We start from the raw sequence: 25,278 nt of genomic DNA, 5'->3' as shown, positions 1-25,278 counted from the left end.
GAAAGAATTCTTCCATTGGCTTAGCAACATCTACCCTGGGGGTTACGGCAGCTTAGGTCTTTCAGGGGTCTGAGGTTTTTCACACCCAGGTGACATAGCTAGGTCAATCTAAATTTTAGTTGTAGATCAGGCCTAAATCACTCGTGTTTGGTGATCCATTGAAAAATATGTTTCAACTTGGCCAAATTTATTAGAGTTAAAAAGGTACTTTGCTTATGCACTAATTTTTAAATTGTAACTGGATATATTTTACCAGCCCTCAAATGTTCAACTCATATTATGCAAGTTAAGTGAATTTTTCATTCTGTTGCCCTGTCAGTGTTTTATTGGTGACGTGACTGAGTACATAAGAAAGTTGAGTGGAATTTCTCAACGTGCAGAGTCATTTGAGAGGGTGTGAGGCTTTGTATGAGTGAGGCAAGGCTTTAAAATATGCAAGTATATAGAATAAGATTGAGGGCCTCAGTAATCATTTACTCACTGAACAAATGCATCCATTTAATGACCCAAAGATTAAGTATGCAATGGAATTTGTTTTTTTTCACGTTTCTTTTCATAATTAAGGAATTCTTCAGCTCAGAATAGCCCAGTCAACCTTATATGGAAGTCTACTGTTAAGATAATCATTTTAATTTTTTTAGTGCAAAATAGCAGCTGGAAATACAGCTAGTAAGTAGCCTGTGGCCAGTATCCTGTCCGTTGTTCACCAGCAAGTACTTTACAAACCACAGGTAGCCTATGGAGCAAAGTTCAGAATATTAGTTCAATGGAATAGGTCCTTTTAATAATGACCATAAAAAAGATGGTAACTTTTGAGTTTTCAAAAACTCTTTCTCTGGTTTCACCTGAAACTGGTCAAATAGAACTCCCAAAGACCATTAATATTCAAATGGTTGACGTTTTATATATTTCTGCTATAGTGTTCTCTCCGTTATCAGGCAGCAACAATGCGTTAGGATGCAGCTGTAAACACAGAAACGATGGTATTATTAGAAATGCAGATACAGGCATTCTTTGCAACAACCCTGCCCCTTCCCAGTTTGTTAATGAAGATACCTACGTGAGTGTAAAAAGTTTCATTACCCTTTACAGTCCTCTGATTGGTTTTCAAGCTGTGTAACAGTGCTCGCGCCCAAGGAAACTTAAAGTAATTTTGCACCAAGTCTCCTCTGCAGAAGCACTGCAATATCAATTGAGGCATACTGAGTTTACATAAAAAGAAAAGGAGTACTTGTGGCACCTTAGAGACTAACAAGTACGTAGGTGCCACAAGTCCTCCTTTTCTTTTTGCGAATACAGACTAACACGGCTGCTACTCTGAAACCTGAGTTTACATAAAATTCCATTTCCAATTCCTGAATCTTGTTTTCCACCCCCACAAACTTTTGGTGGCTCCTTTGAGGAGGCATGTTACGCACCGACAGCCTTAACACTGTACTTTGGGAACAGCAGGTCAAGAAATATTGACTGTGTCAAAAAACTGTGCCCTTCAGTAATGTGTTTGATGCATTCTTTCAACAAAGAGCCCAGAGAGCATTCAGCCTGTAATGTTTGAACCAGCTGGAATCCTAAAAACTACCAGCAGGTTTCTTATGCTCATGGCTATGCAAAACTGTCAGATCTTTACAGGTTTAAATTTTAACAAGGGATTTTTTTTCTGCTCCTACTCCCCTATATTGAAATTTCTGTTTTCCAACATTCAATTCGGATTATGGCAATATTATGAGTTACGTTGTTAAATCTACTAACAAAGAAATATAAGATGTTAACACCAATTCCATTCAGTAAATTCTTTAAACTGCTTTTTCAGCTGTTGTGAAATACTGTTTCAACACTCAGGGTCTACGGTCCAGGGACTGCACCAGGATAGCTATGATGCTGTAGTTATGCCAATATAACCCTGTAGTGTAGATGCAGCATACTCTGATGGAGGGGTTTTTTTTCCATTCGTGTGGAATCACCTGTTCCCCAATTCTGTAACTGGGTTGACAGAATCATCCTTCCCTTGACCTAGCTGAGCCTACATTGGCAGTTTGGTAGGCATAGCTACACTGTTCAGGGGCATGGAATTTTCACACTAGTTGGAATTATTAATATCTGAAATTATTAATATTGATATTTGAAACCACCAAACACTAATGTAACCATAAATTCCTTTATTAAATCCAGAGGCCAAATGATATTTATACAGTTGCTCTAAACATGCCTAAAAAGTATGTCTAATAAGCAATCTACTAAATCCAAACAATAACAAAAGAATTATAAGCATTGGAATAAGATACTTACAAATAGGCTAAACCTGGGGGTGCTTTAGACCCACATTGCTTGGCTCCAACATGGTCAGGCAGATATCAGCAATGAACCCTTTAAGGGTTTACTTCTTATACCCTTTAACAAACAAGTGATATCATTGCCAATGACTGTCTTCAGCTAAAAAAACAATTTGAATCAGTTCACCCTTTTTTCCAGTCTTAATCCAGATAAGATTTACAAACTCCTTTGGCTCTTCCTCCTTATCTCTTCCCCTCCTTCCTGCTAACCAACAGTTTTTCTTTGCACCTGGGTTTACACAGGTTTTAACATTAGTGTGTGGTTTGGGGAAGGGCTGTGTTGGCTCATTTTAAAACAGATTCTTTGTTTTAATTTAAAACCATCTGCAATCACCCCTATCAGTCAGAGGCCTTCTTTTTCAAAACTTCCCCCTATTTCATTCGTTATTTTTTGAACCAGATATCCTCCCTATTTCATTCTTTTCAACCTTATACCACATTCTTTTCAAGGCCTTCCTTCGACTTCAGAGGTGGGAAAACTATGGCCCGTGCCCGGTCCCTGAGCTCTTGGCCAGGGAGGCTGTCCCCCAGCCCCTCCCCCGCTGTCCCCCTGCAGCTATGCCACCGCAGCTGCATGGCTTGCACCCACCCACCTCCAAGGCTCTCCAATAAGCCTATCCTGCCTCTCTGAACGGCATGTAAGGGGGTGGGGGGGTTGGATAAGGGGTAGGAGTTCCCGGGGGCAGTCAGGGGACAGGGGGTGGTTGCATGGGGTGGAGGTTCAGGGGGAGGGGTGGTCAGGAGACAGGGAGCAGGGAGGGTTGGAAAGGGGATGGGATCCTGGGGGGAGGGGGGCAGTTAGGGATGGGGGTCCCGGGAGGGGGTGGTCAGGGGACAAGGAGTGTGTGTGGGGGGGTTGGATGGGTCAGGGGTCCTGGGGAGCAGTCAGGGGGCAGGGGTATGGATAGGGGTCGGGGCAGTCAGAGGACAGGGAGCAGGGGGGTTGGATAGGGGGTGGGGTCCTGGGGAACGTTCAGGGGTGGGGGGGTCCCGGAGGGGCTGTCAGAGGACAAGGAGCAGCAGGGGTTGGATGGGTCAGGGGTTCTGATGGGGGCGGGAAGTGGGAGGGGGCAGATAGGGGGTGGGGGCCAGGCTGTTTGCGGAGGCACAGCCTTCCCTACCTGGCCCTCCATACCGTTTCGCAACCCCGATGTGACCCTGAGGCCATAAAGTTTGCCAACCCCTGTTCTTCTTGCTGGTCAGGGACTTTCTTTACAACGCACATATATTTTCTTAACCAATAAGCTAACTTTACTTCTTTAATTTTATACTTATCGTACAATGTCCCTGACTGACATAGCTGTATCCAACTAAATTTTATGATTGGATCTTAGCCTCTGAACTCCAAATGACTGGTACTGAAAATGATGAAAAAAAGCAAGAAAGGTGTGAATATGCTGTAAGAAGAAAGGAGTGATTTGCTGGACACTTACTAGTAACCGTTCTGAAACCTAAATCATAGGCAAAGTGATTGAGGCGAGTACATAATTGTGATCACTGCTCTGTTGTGCTAAGCATTGTACAAATATGTAGTAAAAAGTTTCTTCTCCAAAGACTTAACAGTCTAAAGTTAAGCTGTAGAAAGTGGGTGTAACGGTCAAAGCAAAAAGTAAGGAGCAGATGAAGGTAACAGTGATGGGCACTTGTCATTGCATCAGCTACCTATATGCAGTTTTTGATGATTGTCAGCTTTTTTGATAAAAGTGGGACAAAAAGTGGGAGTGTGCTAATAAAATTTGCAGATGACACAAAGTTGGGACGTATTGCAAATATGGAGGAGGACTGGAATATCATGCAAGAAGATTTGGACAACTTTGTAAAGTGAAGTAATAGAAATGGGATGAAATTTAATAGTGCAAAGTCCTGCATTTTTTGCTATAATCTGGGGATATATCCAGTGACAAAGGAGGAGAAAAACCTGAGTGTATTGGTTGATCACAGGATGACTAAGCTGCCAGTGTGATCTAGCCATGAAAAAAGGCTAATGCAGTGCTAGGATGCATCAGGAGAGGTATTTCCAGTTGACATAGGGAAGTGTTAGTACCATTATACACAGCACTGCTGAGACCACACCTGGAATACTGTGTGCAGTTCTTGTCTCCCATGTTTAAGAAAGATGAATTCAAACTGGAATAGGTGCAGAGAAGGGCTACTAGGATGATCTGGGGAATGGAAAACCTACCTTATGAGAGGAGACTCAGGGAGTGTGGCTTGTTTAGCCTAACCAAAAGAAGGCTGAGGGGAGATATGATGGCTCATAAATACCAGGGAGGGAGAGGAGGTATTTAAATTATGTACCAATGTGGACACAAGAACAAATGGATATAAACTGGCCATCACCAAGTTTAGGCTTGAAATTAGGTGAAGGTTTCTAACCGTCAGAAGGGTGAAGTTCTGGAACAGCCTTCAAAGGGGTATAGTGGGGGCAAAAAGCCTAAGATTCAAGACTGAGCTTGATAAGTTTACAGAGGGGATGGCATGATGGGACTGCCCACATAGCTGATCTGCGACTGCTAGCAGCAAATATCTGCAAGGGCTGGTGAGGGGACAGTAGATGGAGAGGGCTCTGAGTTACTGCAGAGAATTATTTCCCAGGTGTCTGGGTGGTGGGTCTTGCCCCACGTGCTCAGGGTCTAACTGATTGCCATATTTGGGGTTGAGAAGGAATTCTCCCCGGAACAGATTGGCAGAGACCCTGGGGTTTTTTCGCTGTCCTCTGTAGCATGGGAAATCGGTCAATTGCAGGTTTGGATTCTCTGTAATGTGAAGTCTTTAAATCATGATTTGAGGACTTCAGTAACTCAGCCAGAGGTTATGGGTCTATTACAGAAGTGAGTGGGTGAGATTCTCTGGCCTGCAATATGCAGGAGGTTAGACTAGATGATCATGATGGTCCCTTCTGACCTTAAAGCCTATGAGTCTAACTGGCATTTTCCTATAGAGATTGTGGCTTTATTGACTCATTTGGGGAGGGCATTTCATTCATAAAGGGCAGCATGGAAAAAAGTGAAAAGGTGCTTGTCGGAGAAGTGGACAAATGGGGAATTGAGTTTAGCATTATTGGCAGAGCAGAGGGAGTTGCAAACAGTGTAATAAAATAGATAAATAAGGGGCAGAGTTGAGAAGGGCAGAGTTTTAAAAGGTGAGGATAAAAGTCTTGAATTTGATGCTGTTGTGAAAGAAAGGGAGGCATTTCAGAACAGTCTCAGCAGCATTTTGAATGGACCTGCAGAGGGTTTGAGGATCAGGAGGGCCTGGAAGTGGGTGAGGCTTAAGGGTATGCCTACACTGCAGTGTAAGCCCAGAGTTCAATTCAAATTCAAGCTTAAGCCTAAACCCCCAGCTCTTCTGTTTATACACAAATCACAGGTTCAAGCCTGAATTGAGACTGGACCTGGGGTTCAAACCCCTATTGCTTTGCAGTGTAGATGCGGCCCACTGGACTCTTGCTCTAGGGGTCCTCCAGAAGTCCCATGGGCCAACTTTCTTTGTCCTCTGAACAGTCAAGTTTGATAGACAGTCATGTGCTACAAACCAAGGACTAGAGTGGCCAAATTTTAGGAGGGCGCTAGGAAGTCTGGGTATGTGTATGGTTGCACTTGGACCCACACAATGCAGTGTAGATGCTGGAACACCAGGTAGGGACCCAGGGTTCAACAATCCCTAACTTGGGGTTACAAATGAATGTAGATACTCATGCCGTAGGTTAACAAACCCAGGATCTGCAAACTTGAGTTCTGCTGACCATGGGCTTACATTGCAGCATAGACATACCTTAAGAGGGCAAATTCAGAGATAGAAGCTAAGTTATGGACCTGAGTGACTGTTATACTAGTGGTGGGAAAACATTGTCAAAACCTGTCAAGGTTAAATTGATGTAAATTTACAATGAGATGACTGAAAGACACGGGTTTTGGGGATGGGGTTGGAAGTAGGATTGCCAACTTGGTAATGTTTAAAAATCAGACACTCCAGCAGGCATGCCTGAACCTCCCCTGCCCAGCTTCTTCCCCCACAAAGCCCTGCTCCTGCCCCACCTCTTTCCCCCTCCTCCCCAAGCCCCTGTCCTGCCTCTTCCCCTGAGGCTGCCCGCCTTGGTCACTTGCTGCTTTTCCTCTTCCACCTCCTCACCCTGCACGGGTTAGGAGGGACTTGTCTGAGGAGCCAGGGCTGGATGCTGCAGCCACCAGACGAAGGTAAGAGGTGGCCCCAGCTGAGTAGGGACTGGAACAGGTGATGACCCGGCACCTCCCCTGCTTGCAGTAACCAGACTTTGGGTGTCCAATCAGTAGATCTGATCAGACACTGTCAGATCCCCTTTTCGACCGGACTTTCTGGTCAAAAACTGGGCACCTGTCCACGCTAGTTGTAGGAGAGGAATTTGAGGCAACAGTTGTGTAAGACACATTCCAGTGAGTTTAGAGAAAGTAGGAGAAGGGGCAGGTGGGGTCCAGGATAGTTTTCTATGATGGCATGATGACAATGTGATTATATTTAAGGGGAGGGAATCTGAGGGCATTTTTAAGAAGAAATAAGGGAGAAGGTGTGGTAGAGGGAGGTGACATAGGATCTTGTCAGTCTTCTCTTAAAATATGATTGGGGATTTGAAGATTTTTAGAAAATGTCAAATGGGCATCTAGGATTTAGGCAGGGGTCAGTGAACATGGAGGAGCAGTGCTGCTTGACCAGGAAGATGTCCTCTCCTTCAGTTCTGCCAAACTTGTTGTGGATGCTATCCATGTATTATTATTTCTATTGATCTCAGTACTTTATCCACAGATCTTCAGGAGCCTTTTTGAATGTTTTACTAAGTGAAAGATTTTAATATCAAAAAGGTTTATTTTGCACTATTTGAACTTGTTAAAGTAAACATAAAGTGGTAAATTACGGATTGTTGAAAGGTAAACTAAAGATAAAGACATAAGAATTAATAGAAGAAATAGTGCAATTACTACTTATAATAAAGTTATTCTACTTAGAATAACCATTGACTTTTCACTTTAAGGAATATATAGAATAGTGTATCATGAATTGTGCGTGAGGAGCGGGGAGGAGGGGCATGGTGAAAGAGTAAAGCATGGTTGACAGATGCCTGGTCTTTTGCAACACAGAAAAAAAATGCCTACATTGGGAACTTCACACTCATAACAAGTACATTTATCCACAGATCCAAAATCTCACCTCGCTTCAAGCATTGATTCTTATGCTGTGAAGAATTAAATCTCTAACAGCAATTAGGTGGAATTCTGAAACATAGCAGCTTTAGAAGGTGATCTGTTGCAGTGAAGAGAGTCATAGGTAACTACGTGTTGCTTTTGGCTGTGTGGCAAGGTTACAGCTAGACATATTTACTTGCGCTGCCTTTTGTTTCATGGCAAAATCTGCAAAAGACTTGACAAATAAACCCTAAAAGCAACGTACAGGCGTACATTTTGCTACATGTACTATCTGATTTGCTTCTCTCCCTACCTCTTACTCTTGGGAGCAACTGTAACATTTTTTTACTGTTGCCCCACATATCCCAGAATGCCCATCTGGGGAAGAAATGCTGACTCTGTATGCCTAGTACTTTGGGACTGCCTGGTTTAAAAAACTACATTGCAGCATCCAATTGAGGCTTCTGCACAGTACACCTCAGTTACATCCAGGCAAGGCCAGGTTGGTTCATGTCATCGTTGGTCATCTCTGTGCCTGAGCAGCTAATAATTTTTATAACTACAGAAGGAGAGACAGAAAAGAAAAGAGTGGAGATGGTGGCAGCTGTGTTGGGCATAACATGAAGAGACTTGGAAGAGACGTGCCTGCTCACCAAACCATCGCATGTGGGTTGCTACAGTAAAAGCTTAGGAACTACTGGGATGAAAGTACTAGCATTATTTCAAGGCGGAAATATTGCTCCCTTTTTGAGCACTTATGTGAAATTTCATATGAAGTAAAACTTTGAGAAAGTTGGAAACTAATGACATACTGCCTAGACGTTCTCCAGAATGCGGAGAACTATTTGTGCCATTATTTTTCTCTTTCCAAAACAAAGCTTTATGTAGTGACACCGTACTTGCACTGCTCTTGGGTGCAATAGAAGGAGCAGATCAGCGTTTTATAACCAGGGATGAAAAAAATTCTTCATGTATATATTTCTAAATGTTACACTTTTTAATCAGTTGGCCAAAATAATGTATGTTGGGGACAACTCAGTCTCCAATATTCAGTTACATCATTAGTATGAATTTTTATATTTTAAAGGGAGGGGAGCTAAAATAATCTTTTTGGATATTCTATTTGTTAAAAGAATGGAAATGTTTTGTAAAATTGTTAAGTTGTGATTTATAGTCTGACAAACAACTCAGTGCAGGAGAGTTCTGAGTTTAATGGCCCTAAGACATCTGTTGTGCTTACAATAGAAAATATGTTCTTTCTAACTGCCAGACCTGCAAACACAGTGTGCCTTCTGCATCAAGCTGTGCTGTCTCCGGCGTGAGCATCAATAGTTATAAAAATTCTGCTCTGTGTTTCACTGGGACTGCTCAAAGTTTGGCTCTGTAATTGGAATTTAGATAACAATTCTGTTTGTGCTAGAATAAAATTCAGTTTGCATTCTCAAAGCTGTTTTGCCTCTGCAGTGCTAAAAAATATGAAGTACTAGAAACTTACATAAAAACTCTGCATCTTTAAAGAATGTAGTATTGGAGCTGTGTTGGTCCCAGGATGCTAGAGAGACAAGGTTGGTGCAGTAATATCTTTTTGAACCAGCTTCTGTTGGTGAGAGAGATCAGCTTTTGAGCTTACATGGAGCTCTTTCTCAGGTCACCTGAAGCTCACAAGCTTGTCTCTCTCACCAACCAACAGAAGTTGGTCCAATAAAAGATATTACCTCACCCATCTTCTCTCATCTTTAACGTAAGAAGTTATTACTGAGTACACACCAGTTTAGTTTTCTTTAATATGAAGATTGTTTAGAGCAGGGACTTTAAAGTTGGTTGAATTGAAGCCTACCCACCCTAGACTTCAACTGTTAGACTGTGTAACAAATTAGGCCTAGAACATGCGCTCTCTCTGGCATACACTTTCCTTTCACAACTCACTCCTAGCATACTTGTCAATCCTGTCAGTGTGAATTTGTAGGTGAAGTAGATCATAAAAAATGGTGATGGAATGTAATCACCTTCCGAGACCAAACACTTTGTGGTTAGAGTTGTACTGGTCAAATGGTAAGCTTCTTGGACAGTCTCTCTTCTCTGTGCTATTCACATTGTCTACTCAGAATAGACTGTGGCTAGTTATTTAGCAGGCAGCAATAAACCAGTGTTGCTTTCGCTGTTGCCTCTCCAGAACAGGATACTGGTGTGAGCTACTACCTACAATCATACAAAGTTATTTGTCATTATTGCTATGGGGTATTTTGGTTCTGACTTTGCCCCATATACATCAGGATTTAAACCAAACTGTCCTTAGGAACAGTCCTTACTAGTTCACATTATCTGAAACTTCTAGAACATTTTACATGGAATGACGTTGCTTGTTTGTGGACTATTGTCATCTGCTTTAAAGGTTTTAGTACTTGGCAGACCCCATTTTATGTTCCATCCATAGGGATGGAACATGTCCTCTTTAAAATATAACCATTTGTCTTTCTTTCTTTATTTATATAATTGGTATCATGGGTAACCATTAGTTCTGTTACTCTTGTCCATAAACAATTATTTAAAACATGCCAAAAATAATAAGAAAAAATATATTCCTGATCAATGCATTTAATCTAATCTCTAGTTGCCATCATGGGCTAGTATCATTTGACCAGTTTGAAAGAAACCCATGGCTCTTGAAAACCCTTCATAGAATTCCAGCCTGTTATTAGGTGGCTTGCTAACTTTCACTGCTTCTCTAATAGCTCAAAAATTTAATATCTTCTGAAGATTTCTGAGGATTTCTCTTCATCTGTTTCTGTTCTGAAAGTTTTGGCTCAGTGACCATCTAAAATTAATAGTGTATCTTCTAGTCTTGCAAGTCTTGCTCACTGACCTTGTGTAACAGAATGTCCTAGACAGGACAAAACTGATTTGGCAGTTGCATAATAAGGTAGGTTCATTGGAAGCTCAGTAACAAGTTAGCATTTATACCATGTTTTTTACCTATATTGCTGAAACATCCATAGAACTCACCATTTTCAGTTAATGGAGATGTTAAATGACACAAGTTGAAAAATATTGAACACTTCTAAGTACAGCTATCTAAGGTTTCTCAATTTTGTTTTCACAATTGTCTTTTTGAAATTTCTGTCTACATTTAAAAGCCTGTTTTGAGTCTTCCTTTTGGGAAGAGGGACTTAGTTTTCTTCACGTAAGTCTAGTGTTTAATTTACATTGTGTCATGCAGATATCTATTCCGCTTGCTATTTAATGTGGCCAGACAAATTTAAGATGAGCTAGATTACTTTTTGTCTATAATGTTAGTTATTTGTGAAAATTATATACATACTTCATGAGAGTTATCTGTGATATGTGCCTCTTCCACTCCCATTATGTGGTTTGAGTGAAACTCCATTGAAGCTTTTTCTTCAGTTTTGTATTTGTGGCAGAGGCAAGGATGGAATTTTCCAGAGCAGCATTCAACTACTCTACCATGCTACAAGCCTTTCTCTTCTTCTGGTCCCAGTCTCATTCACTACACATTCCAACTTCTGCAACAAATGAAGCTGGGGTCCTGGTTGGGGGTGGGGGGAAATAGAATGTGATCATGTGTGTATGCATTACGATACAGTCTTTAATTACAAGGGGGCTGAATTAAGAATGCATAGACAACCTTCAGTTTGTCACTTCCTAACTTTTCAGTGCTTGACTTTGGAACCTTCATGTTCTTTTAACAGTTTTGGTATGTAACTATAAATTTGTGCCTTTGGGCTGCAAATATACAGTAAGCATATAGAAAGAAAATGGCTTTTCTAAACTTCTTTGGCAAAATGCGCACACTAATCCTTATAAAAAGTTTCCTACTGCAGAAATTTTTTAGACTTTTTGCTCCCATTCCCTTATGATGGTTTTGCTGTTGCCTGTTAGGGCTTGTCCACACAGAGCAGCAATGAGCATTATAGAGAAGCATTTCTTCTGATTGCAGTATGTCTGTTGAACTGTCTTAAAACATTACATGTAACAGGGAATAAAGTAAAGGATTCTGGCAGCCAAAAACCTGCATCTCCATAGCAATTAAAATTTCTAATGCGAACCAAGCTGGTATTCTTGAAATCTATTACAAAGTAAGTAGACCATATGTATAACAGCAAAAGGATATAAACAAAAAAACTCTGTGGCACCTGACAGAAAAAGGATTGCTGTGTAGCCAACAGAGAATTAGTTTTCTCCTGACATACTTTAATTAATGCAAGAATGTTACATTTTTTTCCCCTTCACTGTTGCATGTTTCTGTATAGTCAGGATAGTCTTGCTACTGGGCTCTCATTTTAAAAAAAAAAAACAAACAAACAAAAAACTCTTGTTTCTCTATTGTACTACTTTTTTAAAAAGTGTGAAGGTTTAAAAATAAAATTTTAATCATACACAACAATTGAGTAACCATCTATTTCAAAATTATTAAAACCCAAAGAAATCTATTTTTTGTTCATTAAACTGTTGCAATTTTTAGGACTTTTTACAAATGGTTAAATTCCTGTTTCACCTCTTATAGATCGAGCTGGAAGCATTAGTACCCTTGATTCTTTAGACTTTGCAAGATACTCTGATGATGGAAACAGGGAGACAGATGAACGCGTAGCAGGTGAGTAGGATTTTGTGTGGGATGGGAGTCCTAGAATACTAGGGTTACCATATGGCTTCATGAGGTTTTTTTGGGCAGCAACATTTATAAATTGCATCTTTCCTCTCCAGGAACATGTTAAAGATTGTACTGGATTGTAGTTTTGCTACATCAGATTTATTCCAAATCATCTTTCAGTTAGCTCAGCTGAAGTGCTGCTGTTAAGTAATTTTAGGAATGAAGAGGAACAAAATATATCCCTCTTAATGCCCTGTATACATAATACATGAGATTTTATGCTGTACTGCGATCTCCTCGATGTATTATTTGCCACAACCACAGGGGTACTTGAAGATTGTTGAAACCTGCAGTATGAGAGCAACCATTGCTTACTGATTATTCCTGCGTTAATTTGTCGCTGACAGGTAACCAATAAGTGACTAGACAGTTAATGCCAATTTAACCCCAGTAAGGATGCTGGCCATAAATTCCCCATTTTTATTTTTGTTTTGTTTTTTGTTCCCAGACAACTGGCATACATGAAAACTTCATTCTTCTACTATCCAGTGCTGTAGACACTAAGTGTGGTGGTAAGAAAAGGGACTGTGTAAAAAATGGCAGCTCTTTTCTTTAAACAGATCTGCTCTTCCCAAGTATTTGGTATCTGTTTGCATTAAGTGACAAATATCTTCTCCTGTTAACAGTGCAGAGCCAATATAACATTGGGAGACTGTGCTGGATTATTTTTGGTCTTGCACAAAACCACCCCTTTAATTATGTTCTAGTTGCAAAATCTTTATTGGTGATGCATGAGCCAGGAAAAAAAAAAACCCTAGATTTTCAGATTTCAATATTTTCAGTGCCAGCAGGTAAAAAATTGTGTTTACTTATAAAATAAGATAACAAATCACTGAGGCACATTTGTCATGGAATCCTGGGCGATGCTCTGGAACTGCTCCCTACAAAGCCAGTCAGGACTCTGGAAGAGCCTCCTCTCAGTGAGCAGACTGTCTTCAGGGCAGAAAGCTCACACAACTTCCACCTTCCTGGGTCTGACCTCGGAGCATTCAGCATCCTCTGCCCCTCCATACGCTTCCCACAGCGAGTCTGCCCAGGCGGGGTCCTGGGGAAGCCAGAGGGTCCTGCACCCCAACTTCGCAGTCAGATGTGACTCTTAGCCAGCCACTAAAACAGAGGTTTATGAGATGACAGGAACACAGGTCTAAAACAGAGCTTGTCGGTCCAGGGAGCAGGACCCCTCAGCCAGGTCCATTTTGGGGGGCAGTGAGCCGGACACCCACATCTGCACTTCACTCCACGCCCCCAGCCAGCCCCAACTGACTCACCCTCCAGCCCCTCCTCCTCTGGGCTTTGTCCCTTTTCTGGGTCAGGAGGTCACCTGATTCCTTTGTTCTCCAACCCCTTTAGCGATCACCTTGCAGGGGGGAAGGGCCCAGACCATCAGTTGCCAGGAGACAGAGTGTCAGCCATTAATGTACACTCGCCCTTTGCTCTGCAACAATTACACCCCCAATTACCCCACCCCTTAGAGACTTAAGAAATGCATAGGGGAAACTGAGGCACCCCTACGGTATTCAGAGGAAACATTAAGAACAGTCCCACTTCATCTCATCTCTCCCTCTCTTTGAGACCAAACTGAGTGAGGTCACTTCAGCCAGTGACCTGGGGAAGTTCGAACCCACCAACATTCCCATGGATGCCCCATCATCTCTCCCATTCCTTGGTGGGAGTTACATCAGGCCCTTCCATTTTTACACCCTTTCTGTTTCACGCCCTCCCTTAGGTTGGGTGTGCTCGATGGCACTCACAGGCCACATTTGGGAAGGTTTATGCGGCCCGTGCCCTTTTTCCACCCCAAAACCCCTGGGGTTCAAACTGGGATCGGGTTTTCTCCCAGCACTCCAGTCTGGAGGGCTGCGATTCAGATTCTCTTGGTTAAGAGCCCCCATCTTGACCTTGGCCACCCTCTGTCCATGTTTCTTTGTCACCTGCCGCTCGGCATCAGCCCCTTTCATTGGATGCAGCCACGTCAGGGTAGAGGGGTCAGTATACGCTGCAAAGCACTGCCCAAATAGATACGGCTGCAGCTTTTTAAGGGCCTGCCCGTGGCCAGGTATTTCTTCTTTATGGCCATGTAATTTTGCTCCCGGGGCAGCAGCTTTTTGCTTGGGCACCCAGTGGGGTGTCTCCCCCCTCTTAGCATCAACCTGCATTAGCACCATGCCCAGCCATCTGATGAAGTGAGCTGTAGATCACAAAAGCTTATGCTCAAATAAATTTGTTACCCTCTAAGGTGCCACAAGTACTCCTTTTCTTTTTACTGAAAAGGGCTTGGCACTGTCTGGGTTTACTGGATTTACCAGGCCCTGGATTAGAGCCTCCTTCAGTGCACAGAGAGCCCTCTGGCACTGCTTGGTCCAGACCACCTTGTCTGGCTTCTTCTTACATAGCTCAGTGATGGGAGTAGCTAGGGAGCTAAAGTGGGGTACAGACCCCCAGTAGTACCCCACCATCCCAATAAAGGCTTGGACCTGTTTCTCGTTCGGGAGAACAGGCCAATCTCTGATCCTCTTCACCAGCCCGTTGGACTGAGGGTGATATGCAGAGTTCCAAGTGGGCCAGACCCCACACTTCTCCCACAAGCCCCAGAGCAGGGCTGACATGACATTGGACTCCAGGTCTGTAAGGACCTCGCTGGGGACCCCCTCTCTGCTGAAGATGGTCAGCAGCATGTCTGCCTCGGTGGAGGACAGAGCCACTGCCTCTAGGTAGCGGGTGGCGAAATCCGTCACCAACAGGATGTATTTCTTCCCTGCACGGGTCGCCTTCCTGAGGGGCCCCTCTATGTCCATAGCCGCCTTATGGAAAGGTTCCTTTATGGTGGGCAGGAGTCTCAAGGGAGCTTCACTCTTATCCCGTGCCTTCCCCACCGCCTGGCAGGGGTCGCAGGACCTGCAGTACTGCTGGGCTGCGTCACAGACTCCGGGCCATAAAAAGTTCTGCAGCCGCCGCTGCCTGGGGCGCTGGATTCCCTGGTGTCCTGAGAGAGGGACATTATGGGCCAGATACAATAGCTGGCGGCGATACTTCTGGGGCACCATCAGCTGCCTCCTGATTCCCCACAGTTCTGCTTCTCCTTGGGGAGCCCATTTCCGGTACAGGAATCCCTTCTCCCACAGGAATCTTTCCCTGCAGCCTTTCCCAAGGGGGTTTGCAGCACTGTGGCCAGCAAGTTCCCTCAGCTCCTCCAAGGAGGGATCCTTCTGCAGCTCGGTCTGGAATTCAGCTGCTGAGGAAGGGAGTGGGACCTGTTCCCTCTTGCTGGCTGGGCCTGGGGTCACAGCCCTGCTGAGCCCTGTCCCTGGTCGCTCCCTCCCTGCTGTGGACTCACTTCCCAGCAGCGCCTCTGGACAAGGCAAACCTGGCTGGCAGCCGCCCTGCCCTGCCTGTGGGTCCCTCCACTCAGCTGGGGTCTCAGCTCCCCCTTTGCTCAGCGCTGCCCTGGCTGTCCCAGTGGGGGCAGGCAGCGAGCTCTCTGCTCTCCTTACAGCATCACAGCCAGCAGGGGGCAGGGAAAGCTTTGTCCCACGTAGCCCCAGGGGGTTTGGTTACAGGCAGCCTAGCAGCTCCTCCCCCTGCCAGCCAGGTCATCTGCATTTTCACTGACCATTTCCGTCTCAGCTGATTGGTTCCCTGTATTCAAATTAAAAGGAGTACTTGTGGCACCTTAGAGACTAACCAATTTATTTGAGCATGAGCTTTTGTGAGCTACAGCTCACTTTAGTGAAAGCTCATGCTCAAATAAATTGGTTAGTCTCTAAGGTGCCACAAGTACTCCTTTTCTTTTTGCGAATACAGACTAACACGGCTGTTACTCTGAAACCTGTATTCAAATTCAAACCCTTGGCCATTACAGGAGCAGGGCCTGGATCCTGTCCCAAAGAGAGACAGTCACCCCCTAACAGGGTCTCACAGCTGATATCCTGGAGAACCCCAACGACCATCCAGCCCAACCCCTCCTGTGTCATAGAATCATAGAATATCAGGGTTGGAAGGGACCCCAGAAGGTCATCTAGTCCAACCCCCTGCTCGAAGCAGGACCAATTCCCAGTTAAATCATCCCAGCCAGGGCTTTGTCAAGCCTGACCTTAAAAACCTCTAAGGAAGGAGATTCTACCACCTCCCTAGGTAACGCATTCCAGTGTTTCACCACCCTCCTAGAGAAAAAGTTTTTCCTAATATCCAATCTAAACCTCCCCCACTGCAACTTGAGACCATTACTCCTCGTTCTGTCATCTGCTACCATTTGAGAACAGTCTAGAGCCATCCTCTTTGGAACCCCCTTTCAGGTAGTTGAAAGCAGCTATCAAATCCCCCCTCATTCTTCTCTTCTGCAGGCTAAACAATCCCAGCTCCCTCAGCCTCTCCTCATAAGTCATGTGTTCCAGTCCCCTAATCACTTTTGTTGCCCTGTGTCTGCACAGGGATCTGGGCCATAGGCAGGGTGAGGGGCTTCATCCCTGGGACCTTCACCCAGGTCACACAGCCCTTCAGCATCTGGTGGGGCTGCACCATCCAGGGCCTGACAGCAGTTCCCTCTGTCCCAGGATCTCGCCACCCCAGGATTGTCTCCCCACTGACCATCACCTTCCACTCCCACTGGGGATCCGAGGGACCTGAACCCAGGAGACTCCACACAGACATAAAGGTTGAGGTCAGGAGTGGGAGCCTGTCCACCACTCCACCCATCAGGCTGACAGAGTCTATGGCCTTGGGACCCAGCAAGGGAGCTAGACACTGGGGCTTTTCCGCAGAGTCCCCCTGGTTCAAATCGACAGCCTGCTCAAAGGTAGTGTGGTGGGCATCCACGTTTCCCCCCGCCCCCCTCCTGAACCAGGGGCAGCAATTTAGTATCAAGGTTCCCTGCGGACCTGGCACCTCGGGGTCTATCTCCACTCACCCCTGGGAAGTCCCCTATGTCTCTCTGCTCCACCATCGTCCATTCATGCTGCTGCTGCTTCTGCAGCTCTTTCTTGGGCTCTTGCTATCTCTCTGTCCTCTTGCTCTCTTGGACTCTGCTCCAATCCCGTCCGTCTCCGATCTCCCGATGGTGAACCGATCATGAAGACCCCCGTCTGGTCAGGGACAGAAGTCTTGGGGATGCCTGGCTACTGCTCCAGCTGCTCCCAGATCTTGCTGTAGCCCCATTTGGGTCAGGAATCCGCTCCTTAGAGCAGTAATCATCCTCCAGCTGCACGATTAACTGTATTTTGGTGAACTTTCCAATGCGCAACCCTCTCTTTTTGCACAGGGTTACAATGTCCTTCTTAAGGAGATGGTGATAGGCCATCACTCCGCTGTTCCCAAGTTGTTGTGGACTCACAGGCCTGTGTGCTCTCAGCCGCCCACGATTTCCAGGGAGAACCTTTAGTGTGTCAGCCCTTCTCGAGGTTACCACCTCTTTGCCAGGGTCGAGCTGGTCCTTGTCAATCCCCCTTCGTTTTACTGTTCCCCAGTCACTTACTGCAGGAAGCACCATCCACGAGGTGCAATATATCCCAGTTGTCACGGAGTCCCCGGGTGATGCTCTGGAACTGCTTCCTACGAAGCCAGTCAGGACTCTGGGTGAGCCGACTGTCTTTAGGGCAAAAAGCTCACACAGCTTCCACCTTCCTGGGTCTGACCTCAGAGCATTCAGCATCCTCTGCCCCTCCGTATGCTTCCCACGGCGAGTCTGCCCAGGTGGGGTCCTGGGGAAGCCGGAGGGTCCTGCACCCCAACTTCGCAGTCAGATGTGACTCTTAGCCAGCCAGTAAAACAGAGGTTTGTGAGATGACAGGAACACGGTCTAAAACAGAGCTTGTCGGTCCAGGGAGCAGAACCCCTCAGCCGGGTCCATTTTGTGGAGCAGTGAGCCAGACAACCACGTCTGCACTTCACTCCACATCCCCAGCCAGCCCCAACTGACTCACCCTCCAGCCCCTCCTCCTCTGGGCTTTGTCTCTTTTCTGGGTCAGGAGGTCACCTGATTCCTTTGTTCTCCAACCCCTTTAGCGATCACCTTGCAGGGGGGAAGGGCCCAGACCATCAGTTGCCAGGAGACAGAGCGTCAGCCATTAACGTACACTGGCTCTTTGCTCTGCAACAATTACACCCCCTTATCCCACCCCCTAGAGACTTAAGAAATGCATAGGGGAAACTGAGGCACCCCTATGGTATTCAGAGGAAACATTAAGAACAGTCCCACTTCGTCACATCATTGTATCCAACTATTATATGTGCATCACTTTTCAGAGTATAAGCCTCATTTTAAGATAATGGTAAAGCCTAAAATACATTCTTTAAATGCAGTTTTCTCCTGTAGTCTATCACTAGATCATTTTCTTGTTACTGTTATATAAACTATACAATAGTATGGAATTAATCTGACCTACCCTCTAAAAGCTGGATTTCAGCAGATGAGCTATTTAATGAAGACTAGCTGGCCATAGCAGCCTTATGAAATGAAGTATCTGTGTTTATCTACCAGGTACTTTCCATCAGCTTAGCCTACATCCAGGCCAGATAAGCATTGTCTAAATCAAAAACATATATATGAGAGATTTGTCTTTGCTCCCAACCTGAACTGTAATGCGTTTCTTTGATATCTGTTCTTTTCTGTGAATCACAAGATGTTGGATGAGGGAAGCAACAGGAAATGGCAAGGATAGCTGCCCCTTTTTAAGGATGTTTCTCTACCTTTTGTTTGCAATCGAGAGGGGTCTAGAAGTAGGTCTAGCTGCAGTTACATTATCATAGAGCAACAATGGCCGAGATTACTTTTTGTTTTTTACATACGGTTTCAACAGCTTCTCTCAGATGTGCTCCATGTTACTGTCTCTTTACTTTGAAATTAAACTGCCGAGGTGTGGGTCCGGCTGTCTCGACTGGCTCACAACTGTGAGTGCCAGCCTCAGATCAGACTGCCAGGAAACAGGGCAAAAACCCCAAACCAGTTTTATGTTCTGTACTTAGATTTGGTCTAGCCTGTAAAAAGTTTATACTCGTAAAGCACTATAATAATTTTATCATGGAGTCACAGACAGACTGGAATGCCCAAGGGGACTATTTTGCCACTCAGGCAAGCTTGATTTTGTGATAGATGGTTGCTTTACAATAGAAATCAGAATAATATTCAGATTACTCCCAGTTCCAAAGGACACTTACCCTGAGTCAGTTGTACTCAGATCTCAAACCAAGGACAATGCTTATCGCCAATCCTTTAACACAGAAACTAAAGGTTTATTTAACTAGGAAAAAGAAATGAGTTATTTACAAAGTTAAAGCAGGTGCGCAATACACACAGAAATGAGTTAGTCACCTTTTGAAAGGTGACTATAACTTCTATTGTAAGCAGATTCTGTATACCTATAGGGCTAACACAGCCAAAACAGGTTGGGACTCCTTGATTATCCTTAGAAATTCTTGCCCCTCAAAGTTCAAGCAGCATAGGAAGAATTTCTCCTTAACAAGCATTTTAATTCCTTTCCACAGCATTCAAGCTGTGACCGGATGAAGGTTTGGACGCATGCCCTCTTCAGGGTTGTGGGGGAAGCAATCAATGAAATCTTTTGTCCGAAGTCTGTAGACCTTCTTTTGTGGGGAGGAGATAACACCTCTTGTGGTGACCTAGTATTTCACACTTGGTAATGCTTCTCCCCTGACCGGATTTACAATTTCAGAGCAAACATTTTTACAGTTACAGCACAAACACTGTTACCTTATAGAATGGGTTACAGGTACAATAAGCAAGATTAATATATGGCCTGTGATGGGTTTTTAGATGGGGTAAGATCCAAGTTACCCGGGAAAGAATTTTCTGTAGTATCTGGCTGATGAATCTTGCCCATATGCTCAGGGTTTAGCTGATCGCCATATTTGGGGTCGGGAAGGAATTTTCCTCCAGGGCAGATTGGAAGGCCCTGGAGGTTTTTCGCCTTCCTCTGTAGCATGGAGCACGGGTCACTTGCTGGAGGATTCTCTGCTCCTTGAGGTCTTCAAACTACAATTTGAGGACTTCAATAGCACAGATATAGGTGTGAGGTCTTTTTTTAGGAGTGGTGGGTGAAATTCTGTGGCCTGCATTGTGCAGGAGGTCAGACTAGATGATCATAATGGTCCCTTCTGACCTAAATATCTATGAATCTATATGCAGCAATTTACAAACATTTCATAAAGTCTAAACATGCAACACAGTATTACCAGTCTAAAACCTATTTTAGCAATAATCATACACAGGTAGGTCAGACTGGTTTCCAGCTATTCATCTGATAGTATTAACTTGAGACCTAGGGACCTTGGCATGAGCTGGCACTGGTCTGCCAGTGTCACAGTGTGCTGTTCAGAAGATAACTGAAACTGGTGCAGAATTTGGCAACCAACTTGTTGAATGAGCATTTTGTACTGGCCAGCCAATTAAAAATGCTGGTTTATCTGTCTGATGGCCATACTTTGCCACATACACACTACAAGTTTCAGTTTCTATTATACATTTAGAATTGTCTTCCTCCTCAGAGTGTGTTCCAAATAAAGTACTCTAGATAGCCCTGACATTTGTAGCTGGTGGGGTTTTTTAAATGAGGAAATTTAATGGATAAAGTTCTTTTTTCCCCCCAGACCCTTCTGATGAGAGAACTACCATGGACTTTGCCTAGTTTTATCATATGCTCCAGAAACCACAAGTTGCATAAGAGCTACGTGAGGAGAGCGAGGAAAATTTACCTCAATCAGAGCATTAGCAAAAAACTATTTTAAGGCGGAGATAAGGTTGCATGATGGTATATTGTCCCCTTGCAAAACATTGAGTTGAGTAAAACTTAAACTTCTGAAAACCAGGATATGCACAGGTTGCATGAGCAACCTTAACTCTGCCCTTTTTCAGCAATGCCCCATTAATTCAAAATACCTTTATTCTGATACCTCCCCACAGTTGCTGAAATGTACAAGCTCTTCACCACCTCCTACAACCCACTCACTCTCACCCCCAGGATTCCAGCTAATACTTTTCAAGGACAAAGGTGAGGGGTGGAGAGAAGGGGGAAGGTTGACCATGCCACCCTCTCTGCCCTCTGCAAGCAACTTCTCAATATGCATATATTCACACTGGCTCTTGGCACTGTAAGTATCAAGAGGTTACAGATCCTGACATACTTGCACATTCAGCCAACTCCCCAGAAAGATTACCATGCCTGTACAATTTAAGAACCACTTCACAGCCTTTTGCAACTCCCTTACACTTCTTCACTACACTATCTCAACCTTCAGTTTCACTTAATAAGCATTAAAGCATTAGGTCATCTTATATTCCATCTCACTGCAGACAATATCCTTTGTAATAAAAGCTCTGTGCCCTGCTCCTGACAAAACCTATGCAGTTCTGCAGAGAAATGATACCTGCTGCATCCTGAAGGTACACATGCACTTCTTCCCTTTCCTCACAAACATAATAATGGAAAACCTAGGTCTCCGATCACAATCACAACTGTCATGCACTCCAAGTAATCTACAGATCTTGCAAATACACCTCTACCAAGCAGAGCTAACTACCGCCTCTGTCATTCAGTATAGCTACACCGGGGTGGGCAAACTATGGCCCGGGGCCCGCATCCGATCCTTCAGACATTTTATTCTGGCCCTTAAGCTTCCTACAAGGAGCAGGGTCCGGGGCTTGCCCTGCTCCGCATGTACCATGGCTCCGCGCAGCTCCCGGAAGCAGCGGCATGTCCCCCCTCCAGCTCCTATGCATAGGGGCAGGCGGGGGCTCCACATGCTTCCCCTGCTCCATGCACCTCCCCTGCAGTTCCCATTGGCCAGGAACCGTGAGCATTCATGGCCCGCCATACAATTTCCATACCCAGATGTGGCCCTCAGGCCAAAAAGTTTGCCCATCCCTGAGCTACACACTCATTTTATCTGGAGTGCATGCAGATAATAAATGCTTAGACAGCTGTCCTATCCCAACCTGCTATTGACAGTATCCTTCATGCTAAAACCCCAGTACTCTGCTAATTATATAATGTACACAAGTCTGCACTGAAGTGATGCATTCTGCATCCTGAAGGTGCACATGTAGCTTTTGCCTTTGCTCAAACACATTGGAGGTTGCGAAATATAGATCTCATAGTCTAATCAGAGCTCTGTTACATGTCAAAGTAATTCACTCAAGTCCTCCAATCACAAATACATCTTTACCAAGTAAGCCCAACTACTGCCTCTACTACATAGTGTAGATACCTCTAGTGCCTAACACACTAACTGCACATGGAGTTTATCCAAATAATTCCCATTGTCTACTGCCAGATCCAGGGGATTAGAGGGAAGGTAGCATAGGCAGCCTTCTTCCCCACCTCCCATTTCTCCTTTTAATAGTGTCACCTGGAATCCTGGGGGTGAGAGTGAATGGATTATAATAGGAGATGAAGAGTTTGTATGTTTCAGCAACTGTGAGGTTGGCAGAATAAAGGTGTGTGTGTGTGTGAGTTCAGATGAATGAGTTCAGATGACGGAGTTCAGGTGAACATGGTCTTAAATACTGTTCACAATTTGGGTTCCCTCAAAGACTTAGTGGGTGCCAGGTTGTCACCATGCCTCAGTGTGTCACAGCTGAGGATGCCAAATTCAGGACAAACTGCTAAGAGATAGGGCAGACTCACCCCAAACTGGTGGTTATTCTGTCCTTAGATTATACCAAGCCAGTAACAAAAGTAAATTTTGGTATCACAACACTGGTTAACAAGAAGTGAAAAATGCAATCTCCTTAGGCAGCCTAGCCCTTGGCTCATCACCCAGACACTGGACTTTATGATAAGTGGTTATTGAAAACCAATTCCATCATATATAAGGTCCTTCCAGTTCCAGGAGATCGGCCACTTATAACTCAGATCTTACTCAGTAGTCACGCTGATGCCAATCCTTGAGTAACTAAAATCTACAGGTTTAATAATAAAAGAAAAGGAGAGTTATAAATGATTAATAGATCGTATACATACAAGTGATTGCAAAGTTCTTATATCAGGTTTGAAGCAGTGATCGAATCGCTGCTAGCTTGCCAAAGTGTCTCTGAAGTTACTCAGATGTATTGAGTGATCAGCAGTCTTTGTTTAAAGCTTCCTTGTTAGAAATCTAGTCCAGAGAAATGAAGCAGGAAATGAAGACAAAATGGAGATATCTCAGGGGTCCTTTTTTTTTTTTTAATCATCTACCATGTACATGGAATTTTACTGTCCCAAACAAAGCCCACAGCCCCTGTTTGTGGAAAGTTACTGGCCCAAGATGGAGTCCAGAGTTACAGGAACATATCACATGCCCTTACATAATTTACTGAACCACAGAGGGTGGCCATTGGCCCCTCAAAGCCTGAGGCATCCTTAGGAAGAGCCATCTGGATTGGGTGAGTTTCTTCTATGGTCCATTGTGAGAGCTAAGTGTCTTTGATAGGCTATCAATACATAGCCTTCTGGCCCTAATGTAAATTCAGTCTGGTGGGTGTTACCCAAGAATACAACACGTTTAAGATACCAGTACATAGCGAATATATATAACTTCAGATACAAAGATGATACATGTATGTAAACAGGGTAATCATACTTAGTAAATCATAACTTTTCCATTGACACCTTACATGACATACTTTGTACAGGTTTTGTAGCAATTGCGTAACACTGGTAATATCAATTATATAAATGGTCATAATCTTACAGCATCATACAGGTAAAACTCGATAAATTGAGACCATTTTGATGCACATCACATCCATAGTTTGATCTCTGGTGTGGCACAAAAAAACCCCTAGAAACTTTTTGGAAAATGGCTATTTTTTTCTAGGCTTATATCACTGCTGTCCCTAGTTCAAATGAACCCAAATTTGGATCGCTAACCATACCTTGCACCCTCCTGAGCACATGAAATTACAAAGAAATCTGAGTAAGCATATGGATTTTAGAGGGTTCAGCGAGGTCAACTTTTAAACAGAAGTCTTGATGAAACCTTAACTATAGTGGTGCTAACGCCACTATAATACTGCGTCAGTCGTTTTTGATGTGGAGTGATGGAAGGAACCTTAATTACAGAAAATTTGATAGCACTCCAATCTAGAAAGCCTACTCCAAATCAAGGTAAAAATTTAAGGTTTGTTTTAACATAGCAAGGGGCGTTTTTGAAATAACTGAAAGCAGATGAGATTTTTTGGGCCTTCCTTGTAACTTGGTATCAATGTAACAGATCTCATTCCTTATAAATGTGGTAGTTCATAGTCCATTTCTGTAACAAATAATAAACTAGTGACACAATTTTGCATGACATTACTAAGTCAGTGGTGAGGTGTACAAGATATTTTTGTCTTAAAAAGTGACAAGAATTTTGGATCAGGTGCAAGTTTGAATGCTGCTTCTTTGGAGCTAGGACCATTTAAAGTTTTCAAAAAGATCCAGTGAGTTTGAATCCTAGTTTAGCTAAAGGCAGCACAAATCTCATTCCCCTGCTGCTGTGTGAATGATCCACCCAAATGATAAACTAACTGACTGTACAGTATGCAGAGTTCTTGTAGTTGTGTAGATCCCAGAATATTAGAGACACAGTGGGTAAGGTAATATCTTTTATTGGAACAACTTATGTTGGTGAGAGAGACAAGATTTCGAGCTACACAGTGATGCACAGTTCTGTCAGAAATGCACAGAATAAACTAAAAAAGAAAATTATTTTCAATCTTTTATAGTAGTCTTTAAGTGTTATTCCAACATAGGGGAGAACTGTTTCCAGCATTGGACTTTTTTTTTTTTTTTTTTTTTTAATTTTCAGTATCCCTTTAAACAAATAAAACTGAGCTACAATTGTTGCTCTTAAAGTACCTCTTAGTTGCGAAGACTGTTTTTAAATTTAAATTAAAGCTGTTTTTAAATTTGCAAAATAAACTTGACTAACTTAATCCCTCTTCCTTATTCTTCTCTTGTTTTCTCTCACTTTTTCTCCTCTTGTCTAAGGAGACACTTTGATATCATAGTGCTCTTAAGAGTTTGAATTTCAGTCTTTTGGGAAGAAGTGAGGACATAATCTAATATAGAAGGCTCCTTTTGATAATAGTTCATCCTAGCTCTTGGAATTAACTACTTTTTCATACTACTATCCTCCCCTTTAAAGATTTCTC

At 43.7% G+C, this 25,278-nt stretch overlaps 1 protein-coding gene across 2 annotated transcripts in view; it reads left to right on the top strand.

Annotated features, from left to right (window-relative positions):
- Positions 1–25,278, top strand: part of RELCH (RAB11 binding and LisH domain, coiled-coil and HEAT repeat containing) — a 122,147-nt gene that overhangs the window by 4,184 nt on the left and 92,685 nt on the right. For both annotated transcript variants that reach the window (XM_084618704.1, XM_084618703.1), the window contains exon 2: positions 12,009–12,098. In XM_084618704.1, coding sequence (XP_084474830.1) covers positions 12,009–12,098 — 90 coding nt within the window. The remainder of the gene's footprint in view (positions 1–12,008; positions 12,099–25,278) is intronic.

The sequence above is a fragment of the Lepidochelys olivacea genome (assembly GCF_965140295.1).
Source record: "Lepidochelys olivacea isolate rLepOli2 genome assembly, chromosome: 2".
NCBI lineage: Eukaryota > Metazoa > Chordata > Testudines > Cheloniidae > Lepidochelys > Lepidochelys olivacea.
The sequence above is the reverse complement of the archived record's forward strand: the minus strand, read 5'-3'. Positions and strand labels throughout refer to the sequence as shown.